Below are 19,235 nucleotides of genomic sequence, written 5' to 3' on the forward strand. Positions count from 1 at the left end.
GTAATGGTGTAGAGGATGAATATGCTACAGCCATCAAGTCCTTAGATACAAGATTTAAAGCATGCTAAAACGTAACATTAGACAGACATACATTTTACAAAAGAGCACATTTACCCGTAGAATCAGCATCAAGCTATGTTGGTGAACTTCAAATATTGGCTTTCTTTTGCGAGTATAAAACATTTGTAGAAGAAATTATTAAACCCTTGATGCAGAGAAATTTGGTCTAATGCTTCCTGATCTTCTGTATTCTGCTACTTGAATTGTGTTGCTCATGCTGCACTGTCTAAACTGGATACCAACTTTGGCTTCATGCTGATTCCTCTGTATTTCTAAACACTTGTGTTGAGGTGTCTCTATGACCAGTTATTTTTGGCTTTGTGTAACAAAGTAACTAACTGTTGGGATGTTACTGTGGGTTTAATGATGTCTTAACCTTAAGAAGTTGCCCCTTGCATGCTGCGAAAAAGAACCATCTGAGTACGGCTCTAGAACGGTCTAGAACTTATTGGCCCAGCCCTTTCAATTGGCTGTAGCTGGGATATTTGCATCTTAACGTTGGACACGTGGGTGTCCGGTGCCCGACTTCATTTTAAAGTCAACTTGAAGTTTTGCTTAGTGTGCAAAACGTTCTTTCTATTCCATGCACCTGAATCAGGAAACTCCGGCTGATCAGCAACGTTTCGGCACCCTTTACATCTCCTTTATAGCTGCTCTTCCTCGTTACATGTCTATCACTTCTCTCAACCAATCAGCGCGGGCAGAGGGTGGGTCTACCGAGCCGTCACTGAACGCGATATTTTTTTTTCTACGTCTTACGACTGTTGAGCGACGCAGGCGTCGTCGTCAGGGCGTGGAAGATGGCAGCCTCCACTGAGACCTGCAATGCTGGCGGCCTGAAGAAGGTGCATTTGGGCATCCCCGAGGCGGTGTTCGTGGTAAGGACCCAGTTTATGCGCGCATGGTTGTGCGGAGAGGAAGTGGGAACTAGGGGCGTTCCGGTAGACCCGCCGTCCCGAGCCTTTCAACCTTCTCCATGTTGCTCCGCTGTCTCCTTACAAGGCAGCGCCCTGTATGGCAGAGACGGCATGTGTTTTGCCTCGGTCCTAGAAGGTGCGCCCCCTCCCACACAGCGGTTTTGCGTCCTCGTGGATTGTCGTTAGTGCTTCATAGTTGTCTTTATACTTACTGTTTGCTACTCGACTTCTTTCCACGAAACTGCTCCACAGAGGCAGTGCGGTATCCAAATGCAAGTTGGCATTATTTGTATATTAATGCCAGAGTATCAGTCCACGTTAGGGGAACTAAAGGGTGGTGTAGCGATACTTACCGTCATTATCTCAAACCTTTTATTTTCATCTGACCCTCTAAAACTGAGATCTATGAAGATGTATTCTAATTTGATTGTAGGTTAAATTCGACTAAGTGTGTCGATGAGGTGGCTATCTCATAACTGTGATAGATTGAGGCTTGTACGTGTATAACAAAGCAAATTCATGTACTGGTGTGTGGTACTAACGACTGAAGTCTGCGAGAAGTACTGTGAAGCTTGATGCACGTATGTTCTCATTCTAACCCGAGTATTATTTTTGTGTGTGAACGTTTCACATTTGCTTAGTTAATTTAACTGTGCTTTGTCAGCAACTCTTTGAAAGTATTCCATCTCTAAAATAACGTGTTTCATTCTTTGTCTGGTCTTTATCGTAGTTTGTGAAGGGACTGCATATATGGGAATTTATTTTTATTCTATGGATTAAGGGGTTTCCGATGTATTCCTAAAATAGGCTATGGTTTTAGCTACAGGTAACCATGCAATGCTTTCTTTTTAAATATTTTTATACATTGAGTAAAAAAGAAATGTAAAGTGAATAAAATGTCAGCTATTTCAAATGTTTTCGCTACATGGCTAGAAGTCCTAGTTGGGAGGTGTATGTCGAGATAATAAGGCATTGCAATTTGCCAGGTTCATATGAGCCCTGGAAGGTGGATTGAAGATTAGACTGAACCAAAAGTCTTCGCAGCTGAGTTGATAGTCTGCAGCCTGGAACATGTTTAAGCGTATTTGGAAAGATGGGTACGAATCGAGAATAATAAAGTGAGCAGACCACTGGTGCTAAAATTGAGAGATCGTGACGAAAGAATGGAAATCCTCAACTGAATTGAACATGTGAAATGCAAGCATGAAAATTTAATAAAACCTGAATTGAACCGGGACAGTTAGTTATGCAGGTGGTGAGAATTTATTCAACCTTTCTAGGTAAGGTTGGCCATCGATTTGATAAGGATGCCCAAGTCTCCATTTTTATCATAACTCTTTTTATTGAGTCAACAGATATAGTAATTGCAGACATTGCAAAAGTATTGTAGCTTACAAGTATCCATATATTGAATATTGAGCAGGTGACTATTATATAACTGTTGTAAAACAAATTTAACCATTCGGGCCCGAAAACGACAGCCCTAAACACTTCAAAACTCTGTGTCATATCCTGTAAAACATTATCCTGGTCATGCCGTCCAGCCCTTCCCCCAAGTCTCCATTTTGCAGCTGCTCCACTTATGTGTTAACAAATATCTTGGTGCCGTTACAACTTCCTGGGGTGTCACATGCTTGTACAAGTGAGCAAGACCGGAGCTCCCAATGTGAAGAATCTGGGTGACTGTCATTAACCGTCACAGTCTGTTCTGGTGACCAGAATACGCTGGTTGTGTGGATGATGATATTGCTCGTGGTAGTGTCGGTTGATTACTGCTGAGAAGGTGCACCTCTTTAAGTTTGAGGAGGGAGTTGCTTATTTGAAAAATGAATTTATTACAAAGTTACTTTCACGTTATTTCTGAATCACCCTCTACCACATACCTTATGAGTTTGCCTGGCCACTTTATTATTATTGGAGTGTGAGCAAGGGTTATAGAAGCACTCGGGGGGGAAAAATAGCATTTTAATAGCATAAAACATTTCAATACCACTTCATAGGGTCTGTTGGTACTTCTCTCCCATTGATTTTTTTTTTTAGAACAGTAATGTTTACTTGTGTATTTAAAGCACACTTGGACAGTAAAGTTGGTAAAATGTGAGAAGATGTGAACTTAAGTTTATATATTAAAAGGATAAATCTACAAAAAGGATTTGTATGAAAAAATATGACCAGTTAGTGCATCATGATCTACTTTCGGCCTATTGTAGGTACAAATTGTGTGGTATTTAAAAAAAAAAAAACATTTTTGAAACTGCGCATGTAGGCATCTATGTATTTTTTAATTCTGTTTAGCCGTAAGAGTGATTGTCCTATTTAGTACAGGCCTTGTGTTTGCATTACAAACAAGCAGCATAATTTTGCAGGGTTGTTTAACTAAAATATAATGTGCAGCTCTATAATATGAGGACATTTGCAAGTTTTAAGTTAGGCACTGCAGTCACCTGTGTACTTATTTTTCACATGCTACATTGGGTACACGCAGCCCCGTATAAGAGCAAAATATGCAGTCTTATTAATAGAGCGCATGCTCTTTTAATAACCTCAAGACTAAAGGAAATAACACAAAGTAGTTATTTGGTGCAGTGATGCGTTTAGTGCTGAAGAGGTGTCTGGTGTGCATCCGTAGACACTCTGACGTCACATTTGTAGGAGTGCCTCATTCATGCCCTGAAGAAGTCCATCTGTTTGGACAAAACGTGTCGGCTGTTCATTTCAACATGATCATTTTTTAAACTTTTTGAATAAACGAAGAACTTGAAGAAACATCTCTGAACACGGATCTGATAATTTGATGTTTGCTGACCTTTTAGTGGTGCACCTTTGCTTCTGTTAGAAGTTGTTAAATTCCAGTACTGGATAGCACTGTGACAGTGGGTGCGCTAACTGTGTGCGCACACAACCTTGGGTACTAATATATGCATGACAATTGGGGATAGCAGATCAGGTGCTAGTTCTGTGTAGGGTTCCACTGTCTTCGCTTGTCTTCGTTAATGAGTAGGTGCTTTCCTTGAAATAAAGTTTAGTATGATCAGGGACCTAGTAGCCTGATTTCGTAAGCAGAGACCGAATTGTTTTTCCTGACACCACCCGATAATCTTCTGCTGCGGGTTGTAGTTTATTTTATTGAGTGCATTTATTAATTTTATTTAAAAACAAGCATTTACAATGCAACGGTTTCGCCTTTGGAAAAGTTAAAGCTATTGGCATTGTAAATGACAAGCATTTTTATTTATGTGTTGGCTTTGAAAACCTAAATAAATGGCATTGTCATTTACAAAGCCAATAGCCTAATCTCTCGCAAATGCGACACCTATTGCATTTGCACCCACACACACACAAAACTGGATCACAAGAAGGGAACAGAGGCACACACAAAACCGGGTCACAAACAGGCAACAGAGGCACACACAAAACCGGGTCGCAAGCAGGCAACAGAGGCACACACAAAACCGGGTCGCAAGCAGGCAACAGAGGCACACACAAAACCGGGTCACAAGCAGGCAACAAAGGCACACACAAAACCGGGTCACAAGCAGGCAACAGAGGCACACACAAAACCGAGGGGGCAGGGAAGCAGCTCTACTTGATAAGAATAAATCAGAGATCTGGCAACGATGGGCGTGATCATGGAGGGAATACCCAATCCACAAACAGGAGAGTAAGAAGCATTGCAACCAAATTTGTTAAGTAAGGAAAACATCAGAACCCATAAAATAAATGACAGGCTGACATTGTTTATGTAAACGCAGTCTAAATGCAGAAGTGTTTAAGTAAAATGTTTAATTAGTTAATACACAGGCCACATTATAATATTATGATCAAGGCCAATATCTGGTGAGCAGTGCAAACCAGCCGGACAGCTGTGGTATTGGAAGTATGTTGTTAGTCGTGGGCTAGATTTCAATGTACTGAAACCATAAATATACACCAAATATTGAGTCCGGAAATGGAAAACCCTTGTTAACAAATAAAGTATTGTATACCATTAAATGCTTGTGCTTAGAATAATAAGTGCTGAGCAGAAATGCTATGTTAACTCTTGCCTCCTTCAATGTACGCCATCATATACACACACTAGTACCACATACATCACCAAATACATAATTCACAGACAGGAGCCACATACTCAATTACATACAAATAAACGCATACTTTAAAATGCACTTGACCAAGATGTACATCATTACATGCACAAGTCACGGCAAACATAGCATAACCCATACAAATATATTGCCACAAATGTCATCACAAACATGTCACACTGGCACGTAACTACCACATGCATGTCACCACCATGACCATATCATAGACACACATCATCATAATAAGTAAAGAAAAGACATTGCACTCGCTCGCAGCCCCGCTTCTCACACACGCCTCCTCCAAAGATACCGGCAAGGTCCGTGAGCACCAACGAAGCACCCCCCACGAAGCGGGACCAGCGAAGCGGGTTCCGCGAGAGGTAGGTTTAAAAACAAAGCACAATCCCAGGAATATCTGTACAAAGCAGCAGAGCATCCCACTGAGAATCCGAGGGCTGGGGTTTTTAAAATGCTCGAGGGTGGGGAGGAGCAGTCAGGGAGAGCGGCCCAGGTGCTGGTAATCCGGGCTGGCGGGCGCTCCTGGGAAGTGTAGTCCCAGTCCAGCGCTCGCACTCGCTCGCAGCCCCGCTTCTCACACACGCCTCCTCCAAAGATACCGGCAAGGTCCGTTAGCACCAACGAAGCACCCCCCACGAAGCGGGACCCGCAAAGCGGGTTCCGCGAGAGGTAGGTTTAAAAACAAAGCACAATCCCAGGAATATCTGTACAAAGCAGTCTTGTCCACCTCCAGGTGTAACATATGCATCAACAGGTTTACTCCTGAACTAGGGTAAGGCCAGATATTTAAGAAGGTGACCTTACTAGAGCAGGCTCCTCCAAGTAGCTCAGGAGCTACTGGTAACTATCTAGCTAACTGCGAGTAGCCCAACCAGGTAAATGCAAAGCTTTTGTTTGGTTGTTATATATGTTCTTAAAATTAAAAAGGATAGATTTAAAAGTAAAATGTGCATTTGCAGAACTAATAAGCTACTTTTTGCAGAAAAAATATTTTTAACTCGGATGTATACGTGGTAATTTATTGTGCACAGGGAGCCCCTATGTTCGTTCATAGTTGCCACAGAATAATGTGTATGCAACTGCTATCACATGAAGAGAAATCCATAATTAACACTAATGAAGCTTGATTTACATTACAGCTGGCAACCTTGCATGATGCACCGAATGTGTCACTGCTAGTAATCCTGCTTGTTATGGAATTTTGTCTGATAAGGTCACTATTATAACACTGATAATTTGGGTCCATAGATCGGGGTGATTTTTATAGAACATACGTAGCTCTTTATCTATAAAAAGGTGTAGATCCTTGCACTACATTAAACGATGGAACATAAGGTAATGCAGGATTACAAACATAGCAACACTGTGTACATTTATGGAGGCATTTAGATTTTTATGAGGGTTACTATCATTCATTGATAAAGTGGTAGCAACAAAATGAAGGCGAGTTAACAAGCCGACATAAAACAACAGGGAGGAGAGGTGGCCTGACCACCGCTTTATAACTGGAAAACCAGATGGAGTCCAGACGTTGGCTAAGCAGCCTGTGATCCTGGGCAAATCACTTCATCTACACGTGCTTAAAATATTAAATCTGACTTTGTGAAATGTAATATGGTGATGGCATTAAATCACTAATGGTCTCAGAGCAAGTTTCTGATACATATAACTGCAAATACAGAATAAGGTTTGGTGCGTTTGCGGTTGGAGCCGTGTTGTCAGAGGTAAGGAGAAAAGGCGGTTTGAATTCTCGTACTGAGTCCTACTCCAACCTTATCACGCCAATCCGAAGGATTCATTTTAAAGCACAGGCATTTGTGTCTAAACCAAATATCTTAAAGCAAAACAAATATGCAATAAACTCAAGGTGCATTTTTACACAGCAACTTAATTAATCAATCAATTGGTTTTTACATCTCTGGCAACTTTTGAATGGCCAATACCCTTCCCTGAATGCAAAAGACTAGAATAGGTGGTGATGTGGATTCTGGCAGTGCAGGGCTGCAGCTCCCTCTCTGCAGCCACGGGCAGCACATCCACGCGACAAGAATGAACTGGGTTAGAGCCATACCCTCTACCGACTCGGAATTTCATACCCCACAACCACATACTTACATGCCAGATTGCGAAAAAGATGAGAGCCGCCGTTAAGAGGAGAGCCAGCATATAACAAAAGGCCGCAGACGTAAACGCCATCATGCAAAGTGCTGAAAGGAGATGACCGAGGCGCAGGGGGTGCTGGGAACAATCATTACATGTTTCAGTCTATGGCCCAGGGCGCCGGCGCATTAGGCTCTGTGTCAGCGAGTAAAAAGCGCATGCGTTGCTAAAGCAGTGTTCGCTGTTGGCGACCTCTGACTTATTCCGTGCCTATTGCCTTAAGAATCAGGGCAGAGCGAATGAAAACAATATCTACCCAGAAGTGTCAACAATGCTGGCGTACGGAACGTCTAACAGGACATGCTTATGCGCCACACACAGCAGTATAGCCTGCTTTCTAACGTTCTTCTTTCGTGGATGTAGTCAAGATTTTCAATTTGTTTCCTTTGTCTTCAAAATGCAGTAAATTAGAACAAATCCAAAAATATATTTTGTTTTTCAGCTGTTTGAAATAGCTGAGTTAAATCAAAATGTACAACGCATCTTCATTTTTCTTAGGATGAAATGAAGATGTGATAGCGTTTAATACTTCAAGTTATAGTGCATCAATTATATTGATTTGTTTTTGCGCTTTAGTGTTACTTTTTATTGTTGGCGTTCAGTGCTCTACATTGTTTTATTCCAGCACAGGTACTGTAAGATGGCGGATATTTTTTGCAGTCTAACGTAGTTCTTGGTGTGAAACATACCAATCATAGCCAGTTGATAACAAGTCAGGTCCCGGGCCGTGCTGTGATTGGCTGACGTCACGGGGGTGTCCCGGGCCGGCAGCCAATCACAGCGCGGTCCGGGAAATGATGTCACTGGGGTGTCCCGGGCCTGCAGCCAATCACAGCGCGGCCCGGGACACACTGCAACAAGGGGCGGGGCTTAAAAAAAGACCCAGAAACGCCCCCGAATCGCGTTTTCTCTGGAAAACGTGATTGACGGCCAATCTCTTCCAATGGCTAGCTTCCATTTATGGAGCTAGCCAATGGAAGAAGGGGCGGTCCCAAGTCCCTAATATAGAGAGAACATTAGATTTCGCCTGGGCGGAGCAACTGCTACGCAGTTGCAACGCCAGGACGAAACCTAAAAATCCTATATCTTATGTACAACTGTTAGTCTGTGAATTGATAAATTGTAACGCCAAACTCTCAATATATACTGACTGGTTCTAGAGAATTTTGAACAGTGTAGGGTACGACATTCAACTCTGGTGGATGCTGCATACCAGAAGAGGTAACCCATTTTGAAACATTATCTCTAAAACCCAGTCTGTTTCCCAGAACAACCAGTTATTTCTTGTGATCTGATTTATTGAAGGCTGTAGAAAGAGCTAGTAAGTTTAGGAGGACAGTACTGCCTTTCATGGAAAATGCACTTAATTTTATCTTGTCTTTCAGTGTAGCTGTTCTGATACTGAAAAACTCTAGACAAATTATGATTATGGACATCGCGCAGAGAAATCACAAACGTTATGCATGGAATGCAAAACTTTCGCCCACTGTAAATTACTCGTGTCACGTTCCAGTCTGTTTTTTTTCCTAACATTTATTTCCCTTTGGTAGTGAATTTGATGTTTGCTGTGAAACAAATGTGCCTAACAGTCGTCATCTCAAAGATCTGACATTTGAAAGGCATTGTGAATAAAAGGGATCTTGCACATTAAGGTCACACCATGTTTGGTTCTAATGTTTCTACATTTTCCAAAATATGTGGCATTATGAAGATTCCCTGGGAGCCAGGCTTCCCTGAGGCCCAAACTGAAGTCCTATCACTTGTTAAATCTCCATGACAAAGTGTACAGAGTGAATGCTCTTCATCGGGTTTTCATTTGTACTATCTCCAGTATAACACGCTTTGATGTAGTACCATCTTGAAAGAGAAGGGTGGGATAGCTGACTAAGGGGGGCAAAGGGGTCGGCTTTAGGCCATTGTCAATATCTCCTGCAACTTCTTATGTCTAAAATAACGTATCTGCAGGACCTCAAAAATTAACAATTCTACTAAGCTTACAAGTCTAGTCAATCAAGTTAGAACCATCAGGGCTCCACTGTAGCTTTTTTATTTGGACAACATTTTATATTTTAAGTACAGTAGTAAGCTAGGGCTGGTTTCTCAATCGACTAATTCTTCCATTGCTGAAATCTGTATTTGGACCCCCCACCTCTGTCTTCGTCACAGGTTTCAATCTCGGCTGGTCATTCAGTGTTTTATCGTACTGCAGTGGTTATAAAAATAATTAATAAATAACTACTACTTGCCATTAATTTGGGTTACTTTGAACTTCTGTTGTTGGTCAGTAGTGGAAAGCAACCCTCTACTCTTACCGTCCTGTGTTTTTACACTTGAATACAACGGTGCCCCATATGTGAAAGTAACAGAGAAGGCCACAAAATGCTCTGTGAAAAAGTTGAGTTGCTTGGAATTTAGGATTTTTATGGGATGGGGTGTTGCTCTCTTTGAACCAGTCAGCCAGTGCAAGGGGGAACTTATTAGCCCCAGACATTTCTAAAAACTAAACACCAGTGTGGGGGACGTGAACAGTTGGTCCAGGGTGCTGTACTTTGCATCGATACTGCTACCTTTTCTTACCCAGAATGCCCTGCAGTTTTCAAACTTTGAGTAAAAGAAAATAATTTCCTAATTTCTGTGAGTTGAATTGTTGTGGAATTACAAAAGTCGCAGTCCCACGGTTCCAACACTTCTCTAGATTCAAAATGTAAACCCTCGCTTTGGTCAGTGGGTCTATCAACAAGGACAAGAAAGGCTCACAGTGGAAATGCTTAGAAATTGCTTGAATTGCTAGAAAACCAAAAGCCTAGTGTAATCCAGGGTGGAGGGGTTTGCATGTATCGGAGCACGTTCAGTTTCCCAGAATGCACTAAAAGCAACAACTATGATTCTGATGGGGATGATGATAGTGTCGGGCCCTGGGCTGACTTACACCCAGAGAACCCTACAGTCACCGGGCATCTCTGAAGTGTCAGACCCAGGGGCATAAATAAGATGACACTTGCATTGATAGGGCACATTTTCTTTTCCGTAATTTAACACTAAGGCATTGAAATCCAGTTTCGCCTGTGTCCATGGAAAACGTTTAAGCGCAGTGTTTGCCTGTGCTCAGGGTATTCACCAGATCATTTTTGAACACATATTGTGGTGTTTTTGGACTTGGAAGGCTGCCCAAAGTGCCTTTGTCATAGTGGTGCAAGGTTACAGCCTTTGCCAGGAGTTAAGCAGCATGAGGGCAAAGATGGCAGCATTCAATGTCGTGTTCATGCCTTTTTAGGTTTCGCCTGGCGTCCACTGCGCAGCAGCGTTCGCGCAGGCGAAATCTTATGTTGGGACAGTATGTGCCTTTGTCCCGCCTCTCACTTCCATTGGCTAGCTCCATAAATGGAGGCTAGCCATTGGAAGAGAGATATGTCCGTCATTGTCCGAGGCGATCCGTGGGCATTCCGGCGATTTTTTTATTTTTATTTATTTATTTATTTTTTTTTTGTTTTTTTTTATTTCCTCCCCCCCCCCTCTCCGCCCCTTGAAGAACGTCATTGCGGCGGTGGGCGGTGTGTTAAAAAAAAAAAAAAAGAATTTAACGTTTTTTTGGGGGTCATTCCTCCAGGCCGACCGCCGCCGGAAAAGTCCTGGTGAGGGCTCCCCTCGTCCATGTGCCCGTTCCCGCCCCCCTCCTGCTGTCCGTGTGCCGTTCCCGCCCCCCTTCCGCTGTCCGTGTGCCCGTTCCCGCCCCCCCCCCCCTCCCGCTGTCCGTGTCTCCGGCCCCGGCCCCACTCTGCCTGCCGTGTATTGCCGCTAGGCAGGGACAGCCCATGGGTGCACAGGGAGCAGCAGAGCTGCAGCAGCCAGGCCAACTAAGCAGGCACGGAGCTCAGAGGCGCACAGGGTAACTCCACGTCTTCGGGTCCCCCTGCACAGCACCTCGATTCCTTAGGACGACGGCTGCGGTGACTATCGCACACTGATCTTGGTGACTTCAGGTCTTCAGCCCCTCCTGCACAGTGCCACAATTCCTTCCTTTTTTCAAGGTTTCATGCAGCGTGAGGCTGCGCTGTGCTTAGGGTGGCGGATGCGGTAACAGTCGCACACTGTGACCTTGTTGACCCCAGGTCTACAGCCCCCCCCCCCTGCACAGCGCCTCGATTCCTTTCTTTATTCAAGGTTTCATGCAGTGTGAGGCTGCGCTGTGCTTAGGACGGCGGTTACGGGAACTGTCACACACTGGGACCTTGGTAACTCCAGGTATTCAGCCCCTCTTACATAGCGCCTTGATTCCCTTTTTTATTGAATGTTTCATGCAGTGTGAGGCTGCGCTGTGCTTAGGACGGCGGCTGCGGTGACTAGCGTACACTGTGACCTTGGTGACATCAGGAGTTCAGCCCCCCCCTGCACAGCGCCTTGATTCCTTTCTTTATTCAAGGTTGCATGCAGCGTGAGGCTGCGCTGTGCTTAAGACGGAGGCTGCTGTAACTGTCGCACACTGTGACCTTGTGACAGGGTGCAGTGTGTGCCACGAAGCCGAAAGTGGTAATCAGCGCTTGAAGTGCAGGTGTGTGTGGGAGGGGACGAGCCTGGGACAACGGAACTCTGGGGACGGCCTCACTTCCTCATTCTTTCCAGGTTTCTCTCCATTGTGGCGATACTCCTCCACCCCCACACCCCCCGGCTCTCAGGCCTGTCCAGCCCCCTGCTCCCTGCTCTCTGCTCTTAGCAGTCTCTTGTGTGTAGGATGTCACTGGGTGTCTTCTGTCGTCTCTTTAATTCCCCTCTTTCTGTCCCTCGGTTTCTTTTGTTTTTCTACGTACCGGTTTTAAATAGCACCAGTGCAGCGCTGCACAACATGCTTTTGCACCCTACCAGCTGTCTCATGCTGTCTAGCCCTATCTTTTGCTCTCTACCCTGTTTACCCCTTTTATCTCTTGCCCCTCTACCCCAGCAGGTAACATTAGCCCCATAGCCTCCGCAATGCGGAGGTCCCACAACCTCCAGGGAGCCCCCACCGGAATTTTGCAGGTGTGACAGGCCGGTGCACTGAAAGCTCCGGACAGGGTCCAGAAAGTGGGTAGCCCCCTCACCTTTCGTTAAGCCGCTGCTCTGCCCACTCTTCCCCTGAGCCTCATCCCAGCCCATGCTCTATGTATCCTGTGCAGTCTCTCACTGACTTACTAAATATATAAAAATAGCATAATTGTATTGTAATTACATTTATATAGCCATAGCTTTACTATACAGTTGATATTAAAAATTATAATATGATCTAGTTAGTCAGAAAGCAGCGATCTTTTAGGTGTCTGGTATTGGTGGGCATTCTTAGGTGTTTTCATGGTGAGGCATGATGTGGACTTCTGTGTGCTATTGTCGTGCGTTGTTCAAGCATCAGCTTAGAAGTGACTACTTAATTGTATTTCAGTGCTTGTTTAACCTACCGCCCCATAGTATTATCATTCCATGTTAGCATTTTATTTTCAATAGTGCTTTCTATGACGAACGAGGCTTCGGAGCGCCTTCTAGGGAATTGAGTAAACCGCTAAATCTTTTTGTGCTTGATTGGTAGAATCTGCGTTTTATTGGGTGTCTGTGGGCAGTATTATGGCATGAAGCAGAGAGATGTGAGAGGGGCAGAGACACGTTTCCATAGTGCTAGAAATACAACAGTGCAAGTACAGTGGGGCAATTTTAGAAAAATTACATGCACACCATAGTCCCTGGCCAAACCCAGCCTACAATCTGGCCTCGTTAGATACTGAGAAACATCATAATATCTTTAAACACATATGAATAACGTTTTTACAGTGCATAACATGAAGAGAATCACCTTGTTGTTCCCAAATTTGCCAGTGAAGAAACACGAGGCACTACGCTGCAGGGTGGTCTGCCCAGGATCATACAATTTGGGTAAACGTGGACGCTGGGATTCCATTTCCCTTGTATACATATCTCCCCAGCACTCCATGTTGCTCTGTTGCCTGACTGCTTCTCCCTGCATCCTCTCTTGCTCTCCCCTATATACTTCTCTCCATTACTTCCCTCTTCCACTTTCCATGTTACTTCCCCCTAACCACTGTTTTTGCATTTCACTCCCACATTCCCACTTGCTTTTGTGTCCATTGGCAAACCAAAGGCAAAGACAGTAGGTCATGCAGGTGAGACCTATTGGCTTTGCCAGTGCTTATTCTATGTGCAATGAAACTTAAGCTGAGACTTCAAACCTAACAGATTGTACAATCTAAATTGAAGAATACATATATGAACAATGATGGCATTTTGAGTCTTCCATTGTAATGTACTAGAATGTATTTTATAAGGGGTAAGTTCTCTATTCTATTTTTTTCTGTGTTTGGGAATATTATGCGTATGAGGGATGGTTGCACAGCAGTTGCTGTCTGAACTTTGCTCTGCTCTGTGTCTGAGAGGGAAGCCTGCACTGCTGCTGGTTATAGTGCATTCATTGTGTTAATGAAGCGTGAGAAATTGTTCAAGTGGCAAAACAAATGGCTTTGGAAGTGCTTGGTTTAACTTTTTGTCTCTAAATTCTAATGATTCTATTAGTTTGGGTATGTTTATTTTCCATGTGATGAAAGCAGTATTATTGCACATCGTTTAATCTTTTTTCAGATTAGGGCAAGCTGTACTTAAACGTATTTGAGCAGAATGAGACATCTTGCGAACATACATGCTGGGCAATGGAGGAAGGGCATACAGATCATAGATGTAATCCAGTGCGAATATGGTTTTGGCTAAATTTTGTTATCTATTTTGTTTTTGAGTTCTTTCCGTGTGTGTGTGCGTGTGTATAAAAATATATTTTTTTTGGCAGAAAATGTGTAACATTTTGTTTCCGACCATGATCGCTGATGCCACCAAATATTAGAGACTCTTTCACACTTAAAAACATGTTGATTGAGAAATTGTGGCTGTCCTGTAAATAGCTGTTTATCAGTTTTGTGTGTGTCAAACTGAAAGAATAAGAGTAATTGGAGTTGGTATGGATGGAGAATTTGTCATGTGGCTTTTAGGCAGTCCCTACTAAATTCCTTCTTGAAATTAGTTTTACTAAATCCTTCTTCATTGTGTGGATTTGTTTGGGGAGAGGGACGGGGCATGGAAGTTTTCCTGAGTGGCAGGTGGGTGGTGAGGGTCCAATGCTAAGACTACTGGTGCTGAAGTCAATGCTGTAAGTAGATCTTCTGCCTGCCATTTGGGTGAATGTTATGAAGATCCCAAGCACTTGCTCTGTATTCTAATGTGCAGGAATCCTCTGAAATATCAACTGTAAAAGTATGACTGAATGAATTTCCCCCCCATTCTGTTTTTTTTTTTTTTACAGGAGGATGTTGAATCTTACATGAAGCAACCAGGGAATGAGACAGCTGATCTAGTACTCAAGAAGTTGGATGAACAGTATCAGAAATATAAATTTATGGAACTTAACCTTGTTCAGAAAAAAAGGAGGTAGGTTTTTACATTTGTGAGTGGTCATACTGGTCAATTAGTGGTTGCAAGAATTCCGATGTATTTTATTCACCAAGTCTAGTAAATTTATTGGAGGTATTCTGGCGTTTTGTCCCTTGCCTGTCCACCACATTCTGGGTACCCTGCCAAGTCTTGGCCTGGAAACAACTACAAAAGCTACTAAATCGAATGTGTTACATTCATATTTTAAAATACTAGTCGGCCTCATCATCTTAGTGTATGTGCATCATCACCAGTTCTTTAAGCCAAATGTTATGGATCAGGAACCTGGTTGTGACACACTGCAATTTCATAACTTGGGTCCTTGCCTGCAACACCCTTATTATTTATGCTGTTTCTAACCTTTTTTTCCATTAGCTTTAGTAGCTTATCCACTAATGGGGTAGCTTTATGCAGAGTGTACCCTAGCATCAACAGCTTTCAGCTGCTGACTCTCGTAAGCTTAGAATCTCTTGTTTGAGGGATAGTAATATGGTGTATTCATATACGCTATGATATCTGTAACTTGTATCGACATTGCACCACATTCCAATTCATATACAGTCAACTTAAATAATAACCAGTCCATTTTCATGAGCTGGTTCAGATGTCGTCTTTTATTTTATTTTCTCAATTTTAGAAAAACAGCCAACGCGTTTCGTTCTGTAAACAACTTCAGGGCTGTAAAGTTAAAAAATATAAAACACCACATATAACAACAATAATAAATACAAACCTATATACCACATTTAACATAACACATATATCATAGATAAATACATATATAACCACATATCTTGCATACAACCAAAGGAAGAAAAAAACTTGGTTCTATATATGCATAAGGGTATATTCCATACACCCAATGACATCCTATTCGCATAATGCTAACAAACAGATGAGGGTTTACAAAGTCAACAAGGGACAAGAAAAAGAAACGGCACTCTCAATGACACAATTTATAAAAAGTAATTCTAATTGACACTTTCAAAACAGCTTTTTAGCTTCTTGTACGCAACCGTATACAAATGATCAGCATCGCATACAAGTGCAGATTGTAACTTGCTTATATCTATCTGGTAATCCCTTGGGGCATTATTCTGCAATCTCGATACAAGTTACAGATACAATTGACCCTGAGGTATAAGGGTGGTGCCTTGGGACAGAGGGCACTTTTGAAGTTTGCACACAATATTATCTCTCCGTTAAAAAATATTTGATATACCTTCTGAGTTGGTGCCTGTGGTAGGCTAATTGGTCCACTGTCCGGTTTTTGTGTTTATATACACTATGATACTGTGAGTAGGAAACACTCCACTTCCTTGCTTTCATACATAGTAAGGTTCTACTGATTCCACGGGAGTTTATTGGATTTTATTATGGAGAAGAGTCCGGAGTTCTGGATCCTACCAGCACGTGCAACCTACCCAGGTAACTTCCTTGTCTCCCAACAGGATATCACCCTCACAACTCCTAGGCAACCTCTGGACTGTTTTACAATCAGCATGGACTGTACTTTCTGTATGAATCATATCCAGTTGTCACAGGCCAGGAAAGTGACACCAATGAACCGCCAGGAATGAAATCCTCCAACTCTGACTGGGAATAGTCTTCCTCCTGGCAATGGCACTACTGATCTGTTGCACAGAGTAGTCTAGCAAGTCTTCCTTCCTGGGCGTGGATAATGACCAAGTACTGGTTCACACTAGTGATTCTTCCAAATTTGCGTGCTGTAGTCTCCGCCTAACCTAAGCTGATCTATATTCTTGATTTTCATGCTGGTATAAAGCACAACTCTCACTCTTGCCACCATTCAGATGGGGTTGCTACAAGATGAATCATAGGTGGTATATCCCTCCAAGTGTTTGAACACATCATCTCCACCAGTCCCACTCCCAAACTTCAAGAGGTGCAAAATGAATCAGTCGCCTCCTAATGCACGCTGGTCTCTCAGAACCCCAGCTACAATATTCTTGTTGAGGTCACCCTCAGATAACCCTGCCATCCCACCTTCTACTTCAGTACTTGAAGGAGCACTGCACCTTTCACGCACATCCTCTTGAGAATTGTTTGCTATTGGTGGGTGCTTCCTCAGTGTTCAATCACATCTGGGTTCTCCCCATCTCTCTGACTCCACCTGGCTTTTGCCTTTCAGGAAAACTAGACGCTAATGATAGACAGGAAAGACTCATCTGCTCCATTTGACCTTGTGAATACCCCCCCCCCCCCACCCCGGCAACCAGACTTGATCTGGCGCTGCCTGCTTTTGTCTCACCCTGAAAGTGATTTTGGAGCCACATACATGCTCTACTTCTGCATGCTGACAGTAGTTCCTTGTTTAAGCAACACCTTGGGATGCGGATCTGGAGCTCTCTATCTCCAATTATCTTGTCCTTTTGTGGATTTTTTTGATTTATTATTTTTCATTTTCCCTTCTGTGTTCAATGGATTATCTCCCACTGAAGACTACAGGATTTAAACCTTGTAGAGACTGTCACAAGCTGATGTCTGTGACAGATACCCATCACCGAAGACCCATAAGGGATGGTCCGGTAAAATAGAGGTTGCTGACCTGGTCCCTTTTTCAAGGCCATTCCTATGAAAGTACCTCTTCACACTGTCATCGGGGAAATCAAAAAAGAAACACAAGAAGTCAATGGGTGACTTCCCCCCCCTCGTCCCTCGACTCTTGTTAGAAGTTGGAAGCACAGCAATGTGCCTTTCGGTCTGCTGAATAATCTTTCATAGCTCATACTGATGCAACCCAAATTCACGGGTCTGACTCCCAACTGGACTTCAGACCCATTCCTGCAATCATTGCTGGACTCTCGTGAAAAGACTCCTGCAAAGATGCTGCTAGAGGAAGACCCCATTGTCTCATTGGACGCAAAAGCAAACCCAGCACAACTTCTGCCAAAGCCACACTCTCCACAACCTTTGACACAACCAGTCCAGCCTCGTTTTGACGTGGATAATACTCTGCTTTTATCTAGTATACTTCACGTTCCTGTCACGTCAGACTCTGAACACCGTAAACATGGTGATGGAGATGATTCATTCACTATTTATGATGAGGACAATCCTTTCGGGGACCTTCAGGACGCCAACGGGCTAGACACTTTCCCAGATACTAGGTCGAACTCTTCTCTTGGTCCACCCAGAGAAGAAACGGCTTCTTTTGCTGTGGTGATCAGACTGGCTGCTGAACTTCTTGACCTACATCTCCTGTCCATTTAATAAAGCCCTGACAGCCACACTGACAGACAACTGGATCAAACCTTGCTGACCAGTCCAACCAACAGTTTGCCAGAAGGCACAGATGACCCTCCTTTCCTGCAACACCCCACTCCTGAAAGTTCGGTGGTCCAAACGTCTACAAGTAGGCTTGCGCCTATCTCATTTCCTACGACCTCTACTGATGGGGATTTAAAATGCCTGCAGGCATTCGGAAAAAAATGCTTTCTTTTAGTGGAGTATATGCCAGTTGCCTTCTGGGATGATACTCACATGCCTTCTGGAATATGGTCATGTGAAAAGGTAGGGCCGATGTCGACCAAGAACCTTCAGTGTTTGCCCGGCGTTAGCCGCCTCTCATACCATCCAATATTACCAAACAAAGAGGCAGGCGCTGGAGACAGGAAGGCAGGAAACAGGAGTTTATTCCGACGGAGCAGAACACGTCAAATCAGACAACAGGGTATCTTCTCGAGGTGCTCTAACCGCATCTCTGAGGCCTGGCCTCTTATACACACGTTTATGACTTTATTACATTTATGACATCCGTGGTATTGGTTTGAAGTTCAAAAAGGCATCTTTGGAATCCCCGGTTCAGGCCCGTTCTCACACATATCTACAGTAGAGGTCCCCACCCAACTCTCAGCATGATGGCTATCGCGCAGCTGGGCATTCCGCTGGGAACAGGAATGTGGGCGATCGGTCGGATCTAGGGGTGTGAAGGCATTGATTAATCCCCGCTCCTTTGATGTGAGGTGAGGTCCTCTTGTAGGGGGCAATAAACTGCATCTGTTGGGCTAGGTGATGGCCTGGGATCAGGCCGGACAATCGGGCAGGGAGGAAGAGGTTATCAAAAGGGCCTGTTCTTTGAATGAGATGAAAGAGCGAGGGGGTTCAGCACGGGATGTGGCTCGGAGACAGGGTCGCGTTAGAGGTGCGTTTATGGCCCAAGCAGGAGAGACCGGGGGCTGTCGGGGCGCGGGGGAATGTTTGCGAGGCCGGGGAGTGAGGGGGAGAGACGCGCAGGCTATTGGCAGTGGGCAGAGAGGCCACGACACACAAAATGGCTGCCACTTACGTGCATGGACGGGCCTAAAAGGGACAAGATGGCGTGGCCACTGTTTCACGATTTTCACTTTACTTTCAACAGTGGCTGTGGTGAACATAAATGAACGCCGCTTATATATACCTAATTTCAGTCATTTTCCACAGTCAGGGACTTATTTGCCAACAGTCCCTGATTAACACCACACCAACCATGAACAGATCATTCAGAATGGGCAGGACACTCTAAGTAAGTCATCTGTTC

General features: G+C 43.8%; 1 protein-coding gene across 1 annotated transcript in view; it reads left to right on the forward strand.

Moving 5' to 3' along the window:
• Nucleotides 1–783: 783 nt before the first annotated feature.
• The window catches only part of VBP1 (VHL binding protein 1), a 58,685-nt gene continuing 40,233 nt past the window's right edge, over nt 784–19,235 (forward strand). The window contains exons 1-2 of the mRNA XM_078688775.1: nt 784–938; nt 14,568–14,692. Of these exons, the coding sequence (XP_078544901.1) occupies nt 861–938; nt 14,568–14,692 (203 nt within the window). The 5' untranslated portion in view covers nt 784–860. The remainder of the gene's footprint in view (nt 939–14,567; nt 14,693–19,235) is intronic.

Source organism: Lissotriton helveticus, chromosome 4_1 (genome assembly GCF_964261635.1).
Source record: "Lissotriton helveticus chromosome 4_1, aLisHel1.1, whole genome shotgun sequence".
Classification (NCBI taxonomy): domain Eukaryota; kingdom Metazoa; phylum Chordata; class Amphibia; order Caudata; family Salamandridae; genus Lissotriton; species Lissotriton helveticus.